This window comes from Podarcis muralis, chromosome 7, assembly GCF_964188315.1.
Source record: "Podarcis muralis chromosome 7, rPodMur119.hap1.1, whole genome shotgun sequence".
In the NCBI taxonomy this organism is placed as follows: domain Eukaryota; kingdom Metazoa; phylum Chordata; class Lepidosauria; order Squamata; family Lacertidae; genus Podarcis; species Podarcis muralis.
In genome coordinates, this window is record NC_135661.1 from 74100144 (window position 1) to 74115472 (window position 15329).

The 15329-nt window shown below is 45.4% G+C and overlaps 1 protein-coding gene across 2 annotated transcripts; it reads left to right on the forward strand.

The window, feature by feature from the left end:
• Nucleotides 1-176: 176 nt before the first annotated feature.
• On the forward strand, nt 177-14740 carry ETV2 (ETS variant transcription factor 2). Of its 2 annotated transcripts, none has more exons than XM_028742592.2 (8): nt 177-506; nt 1349-1433; nt 7319-7498; nt 8581-8664; nt 10725-10892; nt 12077-12268; nt 12914-13032; nt 13929-14740. In XM_028742592.2, the coding sequence occupies exons 2-8, from the start codon at nt 1358-1360 to the stop codon at nt 14112-14114; spliced, it is 1005 nt and encodes a 334-aa protein (XP_028598425.2). In that variant the 5' UTR covers nt 177-506; nt 1349-1357; the 3' UTR covers nt 14115-14740. The 2 variants fall into 2 exon arrangements, with proteins under 2 accessions (XP_028598425.2, XP_028598424.2); XM_028742591.2 differs by having other exon boundaries at nt 180-506; nt 1329-1433.
• Nucleotides 14741-15329: the final 589 nt, after the last annotated feature.

Below are 15329 nucleotides of genomic sequence, written 5' to 3' on the forward strand. Positions count from 1 at the left end.
GGCTGCACCGTGGTCCCTAGAGATAAACACACCAGTCCTGCTTCCTCTCACGATTCCCCCCCTCCCTCCCCCCAGCTCTGAAATCCGACCACCTGGCCTTCTGATCTGGGGCTGCAGAGTCGTGATACGCAGACACAAACACACACACACACACTGGCTGTGACGACACAGACACCTATCTCCCCCTCCCCATAAACTTAGAAAAAAGTCACGAAACCGGCTAAACCAGCCAATGGCTGGGCAGAGGAACTGGAAGGGTAGGGGGATATTAATAGAGAGAGGGAGAAAGGGCAGCAGTAGCAGCCTCTGAATTTCCTGGCCAAGGAAAAGCACCCAGCAGCATTTCCCCCACTAAGGCATGGTGCAGGATCCCACCGCTCAGAGGTCTGAGTAGGTACGCACACCCTCCCTTTGCCAGTTTCGTTGTCCAAGGAAAAGAAGAGGAAGAGCCAAGGAAGACGCCACCAGGCGGTATTGGGTCAGCTATCCTAGAACACAGCAAAGTGGTGAGTAGCCTGCATAGCCCAGTGGCAAAAAGCACATGCTCTATGTGCAGAAGGTCCTGGGTTTGATCCCCAGCATCTCCAGCAAGGGATGGGAAGGTCCTTGGCTAAAACCCTGGAGAGCTGCTCCTGGACCAGGAACCTCTGACCTTCCAGGTGATGCTGGACTCTCACTTGTATTGTCCCTGACGGGCTGCGGATCATGGGAGTTGGAGTCCAGCAGCATCCCTGGAGGATGCTGAGCTAAATGGACCAACAGTCAGACTCAGTACAAGGCAGATTCCTAACTAATGCTGAGGTGATGCCTGTGAGCAGGGAAAGAGAGGCAGCAGCTCAATGCACATTCGTACTACAGGTTTCAGGTTCAATGTAATTGGCATTTGCAGTTAAGAGACCCCCTCATGTCTCTGGGAAACCCACTGCTGACCAGATCAGGGAGGGCCACTGCCGCTTAGTGGGCTAAGATGGATCAGCGGTTTGGCTCGGTGTAGCACATCTGTCAGACTTTAACCTTAAAGCACGAGGCTCTTAATTCCAGGGTTGTGGGTTTGAGCCCCACATTGGGCAAAAAAGATTCCTACAGAGCAGCAGGTTAGACTAGATGACTCTTGTGGTCCCTTCCAACTCTGAAATTCTATGACGGCAAGTCCAGATATTCACAAATAAGAAGGAAAGCAAAAATCATATTGCAATCTGATTGCGAGTATTAGAATATGAACTTTTTTTTGCTATTGTTGCATCTGTTTATTATTATATCTGCCTTACTTTTGCCTAGTTTTGACACTTCTTTCCTTCAAAAATAATTAAAAATTCTGCTAAATTCAGATCTAAATCGATCTAAATAGATTGCAGACATGGATCCTTGGCGCCAATGCTGGATGGAGCCCCCCTTGCAAATGGTCCCGACTGGAGCAGAGGTGGAACAGTTGGGTAAGAGCTTCTCCCTTTTATTCCTTCCACACTCAGCCCTTAATCATGTCGGCTGCAGCCCCATGCCAACGAGTGTAGGACTTCTTTCTCAGTGCCTGTGTGTAGGATTGTGCTGCTGGGTGTTGCTTTGTGGTGTTTTATTTTAAAAGAATGACTCAAATGAATAAATGAACAGCTTTTTTCGTTTTAGTGATTCCTACAGTTCCCACCTATGGCATGTCAAAGTAAAGGATGAATGCCTTATATTGAGTCAGACCATGGGTCTGTTGAATGGTTTATTTAAATATTAAGGTTCATTATTGTTTCACAAAATGTGTATCTCTTTAAAGGCCAGAGTAAATATCATGACCTAGTTTTACAGCTGTGTAGCAGGAAAGCAGGTGCTGTTAAGTTCTGTTAATTAAGCTGTGTCAGCAATTGGGTATACAGTGGTACCTCGGGTTACATACGCTTCAGGTTACATACGCTTCAGGTTACAGACTCTGCTAACCCAGAAATAGTACCTCGGGTTAAGAACTTTGCTTCAGGATGAGAACAGAAATCATGCTCCGGCGGCGCGGCAGCAGCAGGAGGCCCCATTAGCTAAAGTGGTGCTTCAGGTTAAGAACAGTTTCAGGTTAAGAATGGACCTGCGGAATGAATTAAGTACTTAAACCGAGGTACCACTGCAGTATATAAAGAGCAGTGTGTACCTCTCTCAGTCCCCTGGTGAATGGGTTGAGAGATGGGTCATACTTATAGATTTAATGTAAGAGGAGTTTTTGTTTTTGTAATTAAAGCCAATCAAAAAATATTTTTGCGTTTCTTCCTTGTTTCCTGAATATGTGGTCTCCCCAGCACGCTTTCTGCAGCGCAATTAACCTGCTAAATACGCAACATCTTTCACCTAGATCAGTATTGTCTACACTGACTGGTAGCAGCCCTGCAGGGTTTCAGCCAAGGGACCTTCCCAGCCCAACCTACCAGTCACCTTCTGCATGCAAAGCAGATGCTTTTTCGCAGAGCTGTTGCCCTTCCCCGTGGGCAAACCTTGCTCTTCCAGTTCTCTTCGTACTGCAGCTCCCATCATCCCCAACCTTTGGCCATCCTGGCTGGGGCTGATGGGAGTTGGAGTCCAGCAACAGCTGGAAGGCTGCAGGCTCCTTTCCCTGCTGTAAAGTATGCATTGGTTAAAATATAGAGAGAGAGCCATTTGCTTTCTATCCTGCATTAATTGAATTCATGATGCTATAGCCTTTTTAAATGTGTTTGTGGGTAGGGGTGGGGCTATTGGTTTGGTTTGTCTTTGTTTTGGGTTTTTATCTTGTGTTTTCATGCTGTGAACCACCCTGAGCTCTGCAAATGAAGAGCGGCATACAGATAAATAATACAGATAGATAATAATGATGATGATTACGACGACACATTCTGTGTCTTTTCAGCATTACTTAAAATGCTCGAAGTCAACAGCCTCGCAGATTTTTTGAAATGCAAAATTTAATGCAAAACTAACACAAATAAACTTTTTTTTTTTTAAAAAATGTAAGATGCAAAATTGAAGCAACACTGGCAATCAAGCCATGAATTATCAAAATGGTTGGAACTGAGCGTTGAAAGTTACAGATAATGCTCCCTAGGGTAGATATTAGTGGTAGTAGAAATAATAATAATAAATTTATATACAACTTACATGCCATAATGACTTCTGAGCAGTTTTCAACAGTATGTGTGTGTGTCTTTAGCAGAAGAAGAATGGAACTGGTTCTTTAACATGTTTGCTAGGAAGTTTCAACCTTAAAGAAAATGTCTGCATATATATATATCAGTGGCGTCTTATCCCTTATAAATTTAGACAAAATTATAAAGTTAATATAAATGGAGATGTAGAAGAATTTAAGTGGGCATTATTAACATGTACTACTAGACATACACTGAGATTAAATGTACAGTATTTGGAACGCAGTATTCGGCATCATTCAGGAAATCACAGGGCACGTGGTAACGAGAATCCTAAAACGGTGCTTCTTTGTATAATGCAAATGGAAGCGTTCAGAGGACAAGACGTTAAAGCAGAGCCAGGGATTATTATTATTTTCTGAGGTGGTAGCGAGTAGTTTGAAAGTGGTTTCACTTCCTGTGACAGGGTATACACACTTGTGTACACACATTGTTCCCATCTGGCTGGGTGATCTCTCAGAACCACTGCATGTGGAGCAAACAGTTGCCAGTTCTAGGCACCAATGCCAGGGGGAAAGCAGGAGGCTTTATCTTAAGAAATTTCCGGGAGAGATGTTTAGCTCAGTGATAGATCACATGCTTTGCTTGCAGAAGGTCTTGGGTTCAATCCCTGGCACCTGCAGTTCAAAAGGATGAATTCACAAATGATGGGAAGGACTTCTGGCTGAAATCCTAAAGAGCCACTGCCAGTCAGAACAGACAAGCCTAGTATATTGCAGATAACAATATATATATATATATATATATATATATATATATATATATATGCAGGTTTTGGTGTCCTCGGGTATCTTCCCGTGTAAAAGTTGGGGTGTCTAGGCGACGTTTCGACGAGGTCTCACTCGTCATCTTCAGGCTGGTGCTTTCGGCTTCTTGTTACTGGAACAGAGCAGGATCTCAGTGTTTGAGTTCCTATAAATACTGTTGAGGAGGTGTGGCCTCCTATGTTCTGGGCAGAGAGGAAGTTCCCAGGCTAGTGTGCCTTTTCTTCTTTTGTTCCTTAATTGCTTGAGGGATATCTTGAGTGATTTCTTGAGTGATATCCTGAGTACCACTTAGGTGGGTCATTAGGTGTGGATTAGTTGCTAAAGCCTTTGTGTCTTGACTTCTTGAACTTTGTGAAGAGTTTTTCTGAGAAGATGGGTGTACTACATTTAGTTGTGCTCTGGCTTGGCTTCGTGTATAGGGGCGAGCTGTGGTTTTGTGGCCTGTGCCAGCCAGATCTGTGTAGGGATTGCAGGGGGGTGCAGCATCCGGAGGTGCCACCATGGTTTGGCTACTGGATGGTGTCTGTAATTTATCTGTGGAGAGGGTCTGGGTTTGGGTCTGGTGTGGTTGATTGGTGATGGCGTTCTGTGTGCCTCTGGATCTGGTGTCAGTTTTTGTGGGGAGGGCTAATTTCCAGATGTCTGGCAAGCGGGATGTGTCGTCACGCTTGTTCATGTTGTGAGGGTGTTTCTCTATCTCGATGGCTTCCATGATTATTCTCTTGTGGTGATGTTCCATGTTAGAGAGCAATTTGGAATCTGCAAAATTAATTTCGTGTCCTGTTTCTTTCATGTGTTGGAAGAGAGAGGAAGTTTTTTCTTCTTTTTTGACGGCATTCTTGTGTTCTGCGATACGTGCATTTATTCGTCTGTTTGTTTGTCCAATGTACGTGGCTGGGCAGACTTTGCTAATTGCCAATGGATACCAGCAAAACAGGGTTACGAAGCTAATCCAAAAGGAAACACCCCCCAAAAACCAAGACACAGAAGAAAACAATGGCATGGCCCTCCTTCCTTATATCAAGGGCACTACAGATAAAATTAGCAAAATCCTCCATAAACACAATATCAAAACAGCCTTTTGCGCCAACCAAAAAATAGCCAATATCCTCAGAAACCCCAAGGATAAAATCCAGTTGGAAAACCAAGGGGTCTATGAAATACCCTGCAAAGTCTGCCCAGCCACGTACATTGGACAAACAAACAGACGAATAAATGCACGTATCGCAGAACACAAGAATGCCGTCAAAAAAGAAGAAAAAACTTCCTCTCTCTTCCAACACATGAAAGAAACAGGACACGAAATTAATTTTGCAGATTCCAAATTGCTCTCTAACATGGAACATCACCACAAGAGAATAATCATGGAAGCCATCGAGATAGAGAAACACCCTCACAACATGAACAAGCGTGACGACACATCCCGCTTGCCAGACATCTGGAAATTAGCCCTCCCCACAAAAACTGACACCAGATCCAGAGGCACACAGAACGCCATCACCAATCAACCACACCAGACCCAAACCCAGACCCTCTCCACAGATAAATTACAGACACCATCCAGTAGCCAAACCATGGTGGCACCTCCGGATGCTGCACCCCCCTGCAATCCCTACACAGATCTGGCTGGCACAGGCCACAAAACCACAGCTCGCCCCTATACACGAAGCCAAGCCAGAGCACAACTAAATGTAGTACACCCATCTTCTCAGAAAAACTCTTCACAAAGTTCAAGAGGTCAAGACACAAAGGCTTTAGCAACTAATCCACACCTAATGACCCACCTAAGTGGTACTCAGGATATCACTCAAGAAATCACTCAAGATATCCCTCAAGCAATTAAGGAACAAAAGAAGAAAAGGCACACTAGCCTGGGAACTTCCTCTCTGCCCAGAACATAGGAGGCCACACCTCCTCAACAGTATTTATAGGAACTCAAACACTGAGATCCTGCTCTGTTCCAGTAACAAGAAGCCGAAAGCACCAGCCTGAAGATGACGAGTGAGACCTCGTCGAAACGTCGCCTAGACACCCCAACTTTTACACGGGAAGATACCCGAGGACACCAAAACCTGCATTCCTGTACCCGTGAAAATCTACGAAAGCAAATATATATATATATATATATATAATATTTATATTATAATATAGTATATAATATAATATAATATAATATAATATAATATAATATAATATAATATAATATAATATAATATAATATAATATAATATAATATAATATAATATAATATAATATAATATAATATAATATAATATAATATATATATTAATATATATATATTATTTATACCATGCCCATCAGACTGAGTTGCTCCAGCAACTCTGGGTGGCTTCCTTTGTCTTTATGTTGCCTCTCATCATAGAAGTTTGCAAATGATCTGAAAAGCCTGTGTGGTTAGGGGTCTTCTTCTTCTTCTTCTTCTTCTTCTTCTTCTTCTTCTTCTTCTTCTTCTTCTTCTTCTTCTTCTTCTTCTTCTGTGATCACTTGTAGCTGAGTAAGATTGTCTTCCATAAACATGGTTTTAACAATGAGTCCGTAAGTCCCTGAGGAGGCCAATTCTGGATCCACATGTCCTTCCACAGTGGGGACATTGGTTTCCGGGCAGGAGTTGACCATGGTGATGGTTTGCCAAGCGTGCCTTCCTCTTAGTGCGTTTCTCCTTTTGGTCCTGAGTTCGAGCGTCTTCAAAGCCCTTGACTCCTTTGGTAAAGGCTGTTCTCCAACTGGAGCGTTCGCAGGCCAGTGTTTCCCAGTTGTCGGTGTTTGTACTACATTTTTTAAGATTTGCCTTGAAACAGTCTTTAAACCTCTTTTGTTGACCACCAGCATTACGCTTTCCATTTTTACGTTCGGAATAGAGTAGTTGCTTTGGAAGACGATAATCAGGCATCCGCACAACATGACCAGTCCAACAAAGTTGATGTTGAAGAATCATTGCTTTGACACTGGTGATCTTTGCTTCTTCCAGTACACCATAGCTGCCAACTTTCCCCTTTTCTCACGAGGAATCCTATTCGGAATAAGGGAATTTCCCTTTAAAAAAGGGAAACGTTGACAGCTATGCAGTACACTGGCATTAAGGGGTAGCCTTGGGATGAATGTAGACACCATTTCTTTCAAGCCAGCTTTAACTCTTGTACCATTTCATGCAGCCGTATTCAGCCCCGACTGCTATTTATCCTGCGGCCCTCCAGATGTTTTTGGACTCCAACTCCCATCAACCCCTTCTGGCACAGCCAATGGCTGAGGAGTGATAGGAATTGTAGGCCGGGAATACCGGGAGGGTCTCAACCTCCTCGTCTTTGCCCTACAAAAAAAAGTGTTTTCAAATGAAAGTCTGATGCCCTTACTTCTTTCTCTTTATTTCTCCCCTGCATCAAGATTTCATGGAAGATTACAAGAAGGTTTTCCAAGAGGAAGACTTCAGAGCTGTAGATTCCTGGTTTTTGCCAGAAAATGAGGTGAATCAGCCGCCCCCAAGTTGGACCGGTGGGAGTTACCTAGCTGAGCTTGAAGGGTTTGAGAAGGAAATGCCGTTCCATCACACGCCGGGCTTGAAAGGTAAATGATATCTCTGGGTGTGATCACAAAAGTATCCCGACCTTTGCATCAGCAACACTGGAAAGTCGTGGGAATCTGTGACCTTCCAGATGTTGATGGATCCCAGGGCCTCATCTGCACTATAGATTTAAAGCAGTATCATACCATGTAAACATTTTAAAATATATGTTGGAAGTTGCCCAGAGTGGCTGGGACAACCCAGTCAGGTGGGTGGGGTACTACTACTACTACTACTACTACTACTACTACTACTACTACTAATAATATAATAATAATAATAATAATAATAATAATAATAATAATAATAATATAACAACAACAACAACAACAACAACAACAACAACAACAACAACAACAACAACAACAACATGGCTTCCCCTAAAGAATCCTGGGAACTGTAGTTTGTTACAGAGGCTGAGAGTTCTTAGAAGACCCTCTGTTCCTCTTACAGAGGTACAATTTCCAGAGTGGTTTAACAATCAATCCCTCTTCCTAGAGAACTCTGGAAATTGTAGCTCTGTGAAGGGAATAGGGGTCGCCTAACAACAACTCGGGTGGCGCTGAGGTTTTAGGACTTGCTGATCGTCAGGTCGGCGGTTCGAATCCCCGCGGCGGGGTGCGCTCCCGTCGTTCGGTCCCAGCGCCTGCCAACCTAGCAGTTCGAAAGCACCCCCGGGTGCAAGTAGATAAATAGGGACCGCTTACTGGCGGGAAGGTAAACGGCGTTCCGTGTGCTGTGCTGGCTCTCCAGATGCAGCTTTGTCACGCTGGCCACGTGACCCGGAAGTGTCTTCGGACAGCGCTGGCCCCCGGCCTCTTAAGTGAGATGGGCGCACAACCCCAGAGTCGGACACGACTGTCCCGTACGGGCAGGGGTACCTTTACCTTTACCTTTAACAACTATCAGCATCCAAATGACAATTTCCAGAATTATTGGTTCAGAAGCCATGTCTGATCAGAGTGGTACGATACCGCTGCAAATGTGTATTGCGGATGGGGCCCACATGTTGTAAGTTGCTTGGAGACCCTTTGGGCAGCAGCAAGCAACTAACAAGTCTAATATTATCCCATTTCTTTTCTAGGCTTCCCTGAGTACACAAATACGGTAATGGAATTGACACAGGTCTCCTCTACCTGCCTGGATTACAGTGCACTGTATGAAAGAGGTAAGTTATAGGCACTGGCGGAGCATGAAGCTCCCCCACTGGTTATAGGCAGGAGGAAAGAGATGGCTCTGTAGGTGGTTTTAGGAAGTTTGGGACACATCAGAGCTGGGAGAGCCAGATGCCCTCCAGATGTTGTTGAACTACAACTCCTATCAGCACCAGCAAACATTGACCAATGGTTAGGGATGGTGGGAGTTGGTCCAGGGACACCTGGCAGGTGCCACATCAGCTATCTCTGCCTCGGGTCATTTCCGCCTCCATGGTTTTGGGTTCAGACCAGATGGGCAAATGTTTCATTTCTATACATTACAAAATAATCAAAGCATCTTACTGTAATAAACACACACATAAAACAATAATGGTGCCATAACAGTCACCCATGAAGAAGAAGAAGAATCAGAACTTTATTAGCAAAGCCAACAGGCCACAGCTATGCAGGAATTAAAAGTAAAATAAAATAAGAATAAAAGGAGGATAAGAACAAACAGAAGGAGGTCCGTCAGATGAACAAGTCTGTCACTCAGATGGTGGCCCTCAGTTTCACGGCTCTCTCGATGTACCTCGCGACCTTCTCTGTTGTCTGACTATCCGTATCAGATAAGAGAAAAAACAGTATAATGTCTTGTGAACGGCCGGGGTTGGGGAGAATGAGTGGAGTAATAATCTCATTCCTTAGGTCTTTGTAAAGGGGGCAGGATAGGAGGACGTGGGACACTGTTTCCGTGTTACCATCTCTACATGGGCAGAGTCGTTTTTCAAATGGAGTCTTTTGGTAACGACCTTCGAGTACGGCAGAGGGAAGAACATCCCATCTAGCCAATGTAAAGGCACGTCTGTATTTTGGGATGGTTAATTTAAACAAATATGAAGCTGGGAAGTCAAAATGGGAAGGGGGAAAGTAGGTATACCATGGGCACAGTTTCTTTAAGATAGTCAGGTTGTTTTGCCGTTCAATGTCTTTCAGGCGCTGGCCTATTAGACTCTTTGCTTTAATGAGGCCCATTGATAATAGGGATTGCGGATGCAGACCGCATGTAAGGAGTTTTTGATGCACAGTTTTGAGCCACATGCTTTTATGAGGGTCTTGCATTACTAGAGGCAGTAGACCAGGTGGATTTAGATTAAGACGAAGCAAATAGTTGAGTGTTCTTTGCCAGGTCTGAGTTTCTACAGATGGAAACAGTCACCCATGAATTACAACAGTGACCAGACGTTTAGGCAACAAGAGGCAAAGGTTTTAAGAGTTCAGCAGATTGTAAGATGGCAATTACTGTTCAAAAGCTGGCTTGAAATTATTTTTTAAAAAGGACGTTGGCATCTGCTGGCAGATGGGCTAACAAAGAGGGAACCTGGCAAATTGCCAGAGTCCTGAAATCATGGTACATACAACAGGGGGGCTTGTTTTATGCTTCCAGGTATGTTGTACAGTGGTACCTCGGGTTACAAACACCTCAGGTTACAAACACTTCAGGTTACAGACTCCGCTAACCTGGAAGTAGTACCTCGGGTTAAGAACTTTACCTCAGGATGAGAACAGAAATTGTGTGGTGGCGTCACGGTGGCAGCAGGAGGCCCCATTAGCTAAAGTGGTACCTCAGGTTAAGAACAGTTTCAGGTTAAGAACAGTTTCAGGTTAAGAACAGTTTCAGGTTAAGAACGGACCTCTGGAACGAATTAAGTTCGTAACCAGAGGTACCACTGTATATGGAGTTAGTTTTTCCCTGCATGCTATCTATGGGGATGTTTGGTTTACATTGTCCCAGATTCTGGCTGTAGGTGCAAAACAGGAAGAGGGATCTTCCACTGGATATTGGCCTGCAACTCCCATCAGCTCCAGCCAGTGGCCAACAGAAATGGGAGGCATAGCTGTCAACGTTTCCCCTTTTTTAAGGGAAATTCCCTTATTCCGAATAGGATTCCTCGCAAGAAAAGGGAAAAGTTGACAGCTATGATGAGAGGCCACACCTGGAGGGCCAGAGCTCCTTGGTGTGAGGTGAGAAAAGCGGTCAGATAGCGGTTGCCCCTCCGTTGATGTTTCTTTCTCCTTCAATCGCCTTCAGATTCTAGGCTTGCCTATCAGGACAGCAGCCCCACGAGTCTGCAGGTCTCCCCGTATGTTAGTCCTGCGCCTCAGGCCTTGTCTTCTCCTCTGTGCCGCTGCTCCCCTGAAGAGCAACGGCCCTCATCTCAGCCTCTGCTCGGAGGTCAGCTGGAACAGCAAGAACCAGGTAGGCATGTTCGGCTGTTGGCTTCATGCACTGACACTGGGCACCCCAGAAACCCACCTGGCTGGCCATTGTGGGATCCTGAACTAGATGGATGATGTTTGGTCTGATCCTGCAAGGCAATTCTAGTCTGTATGTTCTGAAAGAAGCGTGGAAGCAGAGGATTCCGGAGGACGGAAAGCACAATCTTGCAGCCTCATTAAACAGTTTGCACTGTCTGCGTCAATGTAAGAGTGAAAGAAGACCTGCTGAATCTGGCCCATCCAATCCAGTATCCTGTTTTCACAATGGCCAAGCAGATGCTGATGGGAAGCTGGAAAGCAGGATCTGAGCGCAAAGCTCTCTCCTCTCTGATTCCCAGCAACCATTGATTTGCAGTACAGTGGTACTTTGGGTTGCATACGCTTCAGGTTACGGACTCCCCTAACCCAGAAATAGTACCTCGGGTTAAGAACTTTGCTTCAGGATGAGAACAGAAATTGCACGGTGGTGGCGGGAGGCCCCATTAGCTAAAGTGGTACCTCAGGTTAAGAACGGTTTCAGGTTAAGAATGGACCTCCAGAACAAATTAAGTACTTAACCCGAGGCACCACTGTATTCTGATAGCAGAAGGCGAACACACGGTAGACGTTGTAGCCAAGGCTAGTACTACTCAGAAGAGAACCCGTTAAAATGAATGGATGTGATTTAGTTTCCGTTCATTTTGACGTGTCTGCTTTGAATAGAGCTGGATACAATTATACTGCTTCTCTAGTTCAATGTGGTTCATTTCACCTAGCCCAATATTACTCTGATTTGGAAGTGTTCGTGCAGAATCTCAGGTAGATGCCTTCCCTATTACCTGCTACCTGGTCAGTTTAACTGGAGATTTAAATCTGGGACCTTCTATGTGCAAAGCAAATGCTATGGCCCATTCCTAAATCAGAGGGGGACCAAAGGTAGATAGAGGCACCATGACTGTAGCCAGGATTTTTGTTGGGGGGGCAGAACCTCAGATTTGCATTGATTTTTAATGATTTAGGGGGGCAGCTTCCTGCCTGCCTTCTCCCCTTGGCTTCACCCATGAGATGCACAGAAACCCTAACCCATGCTGAGCCCTTCACAAACCTCTATGACTTTATCAGGCATCTTCCACATGCTTTCCAGTCTACCCTCACAGTCCTCTTCTTCCATCATTTCCCCTCTAGAACAAGATTTATTGGGGTTTGTGACATCCTGTGATTGGAGAGAGACATCTGGCCCAGCTGTCTTCAGCCAACCGATCCCCTTGGAAAGCGATTCATGTCGGTGTGGCCCTCCGGTCAGAACCCAGAGGAAAAAGGAGTCAAGAGACTGGGCAGAAGCCAATGTCACCCACTTGTCCCATAGGGAACGGACAGGTAAGAGTCTGGAAAGATTTCTGCCCTTCCCATCAATACTAGAAACCAGAGACAGGGCCTTTTCGGAGGCTGTTCCATAGCTTTCAAACTATTGGAGAAGTCTGTCAAGATCCTCCTCTTTTGGCTTGCAGAGGTCTTCAAAAGGTTGCTGCGTTGCTGAAAGCTTTTTTTTGTGCATGGATCTGAAACCTTGGAGGGTGGGATCAGCAGATTTAAATCTGCTCCCTTCAATTTATTTAGCTTGATGTGCTGCTACCTGTGTGATTCCAGCAACAGCTTTTAATGGCTGTTTTATTGTTATGCTTGTAGTTTTGATTTAATATTGTAAACCGCTTCCAACGATTCCCAGAAAAACACTGTGTAAATCGGGGTCCAACAATGGGACGCCAGCAGGCACAAGTAGACAGCAACCAGGCCGCTACTGGTTTAAAATTTCATGAAATAAATAATAATAATAATTAATAATAATAATAATAACAGCTGCCACTGCTGTCCCCTCCCCACCTTCCCCAGCCCTGACAGGAATCACAGGTTAGGGGGCGCTATACTTGCCTTGCCTCGGGGCACTGGCAACCCACGTTATACCACTGGCTCCGTTGAAGCCCTGCATACCACCAACACTCCTTGCTTCTCTTTCCTGGACAGGTTCTGGTCCCATCCAGCTGTGGCGTTTCCTATTGGAGCTGCTCCAAGATGGCTCCTGCCAGGCCTTCATCCGCTGGACAGGGAACGACTGGGAGTTCAAACTCTGCGACCCCCACGAGGTGAGGCTCCTATGCGAATGGAAGCAGTGGCACTTAACCCACAAGTGGGAAAACTCCTTCCATGCCCTTCCCATCAAGAGAGGTGTACCAAGGCTCCCTTGAACCCTTGGCAAGGAGAGCATGTGGATGGGCTGGCAAGAGTAGTGTGATTTTTACACCCCCTTGGTGGGGGCCAACCTCACTAACCAGAGGGACATGGAGAAAAGACCTTTGCGGTTCAAATGGGGGTCTTAGATGTATGCTTAAGAATCATAATGTGTCAACAGGATCAACATCAGTTTGAAAACCTGTGCATTGTACAGGAATGGGAGATAGGGTTCATAGAAGGAACACCAAGGGTCATCCAGTCCAACCCCTTGCAATGCAGGAATTTCAGCTAAAGCATTCAGGACAGGTGGCCCCCCAAACTCTGCTTACAAGCCTTCAAGGAAGGAGAGCCCCCCACCTCCAGAAAGAGACCGTTCCACGGTTGAACAGCTCTTGCTGTCAGAAACTTCTTCCTGATGTCTAGTCAAAATCTCCTTTCTTATAACTTGAAGCCATTGGTTTGAGTCCTACCCTCGAGCAGGAGAAAATGGCTATGCCCCCACCTCGCTACACCACAGGGGAGCAATCGGTGGGTCTCCAGCTGTTGTCAGCTGTACGGAAGTAGATGCCATCATCTCACTAGGCAATCTTTGCCAACCCAGCTACTTCAGACTATGTGCTGGCTGGAGAGTTGATGGAATTGTAATCCAAAACAGCTAGAAGGTTCCAGGTTGCTCAAGGCAGCTGTAGCACAACATGTTCAGCGGCAAACTCAACATGCAACAGGTCTCTGGCTCTTGTGATCTTTACGCTGACACAGTGCTTGGGGGCTACCTTCCATCCCATTCTTCTTTCTCAACTATGGGCAGGTGGCGAGGCGCTGGGGCAAGAGGAAGAACAAACCCCGCATGACCTACGAGAAACTCAGCCGCGGCTTGCGCTACTACTATCACAAGAACATCATTCACAAGACCAGCGGACAGCGCTACGTGTACCGTTTCGTCTGCGACATTCAAGGCCCGATGGGTGAACTAGCTGAGAAATTGAACAGCTAGAAAGGCCTAGTATTGTCGTCGTCGTCAAGCCCCTGGGGCTACCCTCCACCAACACCAGGAAGGAAACAAGGAGCAAGGTACTAGTGGGGACATCGCCAGCTCCTTTAAGACTTTGCTTAAGAGCTAAGTGGACAGCAAGGCTGGCACAAGGTTGGTGCTTCTGCAAATAGGACATTTTCTGCTGCTGCTGTTTGCAGGCTGGCCAGTCTGTTTGCCAAAAGTATGTCCATTGAAGCAGGTTTCACTATTTGACAAAGTAATCGTTTACGCTTTTTGCTCCCCACTCATGGAGCAGGGAACAACAAAGCAAAGACGAAGATTTGGTCAGAAGCGGAAAATACCTGGGCATTTAGTTGGAACAAACTAAAGCAGGGTGGGAGGAGTATGTAATTCCTTGGGGTCTCTCTCCTCCACTCCTCCATCATCCCCCCAAAACCATGCACTGCCTCATTTGCTGAATCTTTTACCAATACAGTATTCATAATATGCAGAGATATTTTTTTTTTTGCCTCCCTCCCTTGGGTCAGTGGCTAGATTGTAAGCCACTTGGGGCAGAGGAACTGTCCTTCCAGAATTTGTAAAGCACCATGTACCGTAGTAGTATGAAAATAAAACAAACGAACAAACCCAAAGCGTAATTTTTAGGTGGGTGAAAATGTCTCTCAGCTCTGTTGGTCACAGGGGCCATGGCTGAAAGGAAGCAGCAAAATTTTAGCAGCTTTTCAAAAAACCACGCACCATGAATCTAAGTACGGTTACATTTCCCCATCGGGTTTAGTCATTTAACATGCACAGGATTACATTGCAATTGACAAGTCTAATTGGTCAGTTTCCTGCTCTAACTTACCCAGGAGTAAGGTCCAACGAACTAAAAACAGGAACTAGTTCTGAATAGACATTTGCAGCATTAGAATAATTTCTCCAATTCGTAGCAAACATCCACATGTCTTCTGAATGTCCACTTGTTTTGTGGGGTACCATAGCCTTTTTTTCAGTGGTAGAGACAGGGTGCAAATGTATGTATGTGAATTTGCCTGCCTGCAGTGGAAGATGGCAAACTTTCAGAATAACTCCAGTTGCAGAACCTGCTTCTTAGGATTCAGAGAGGTAAGATTTTTCCAAGTCGTCACCACAAACACCAGAGCGGGTTTATATGTCTGGGAAATGGTGAAAATATCCTTTCCCCTGCACTGCAATTCAAGGTAGACCCAGAGC

What these genes read in the sequence shown, in the direction of transcription:
- ETV2 (XM_028742592.2), top strand. Translation starts at nt 1,358, where the DNA reads ATGGATCCTTGGCGCCAATGCTGGATGGAGCCCCCCTTGCAAATGGTC. An exon ending in TCACACGCCGGGCTTGAAAG is followed by an intron (nt 7,499 to 8,580) that starts GTAAATGATATC and finishes TTTCTTTTCTAG; the next exon opens with GCTTCCCTGAGTACACAAAT. An exon ending in AACTCTGCGACCCCCACGAG is followed by an intron (nt 13,033 to 13,928) that starts GTGAGGCTCCTA and finishes AACTATGGGCAG; the next exon opens with GTGGCGAGGCGCTGGGGCAA.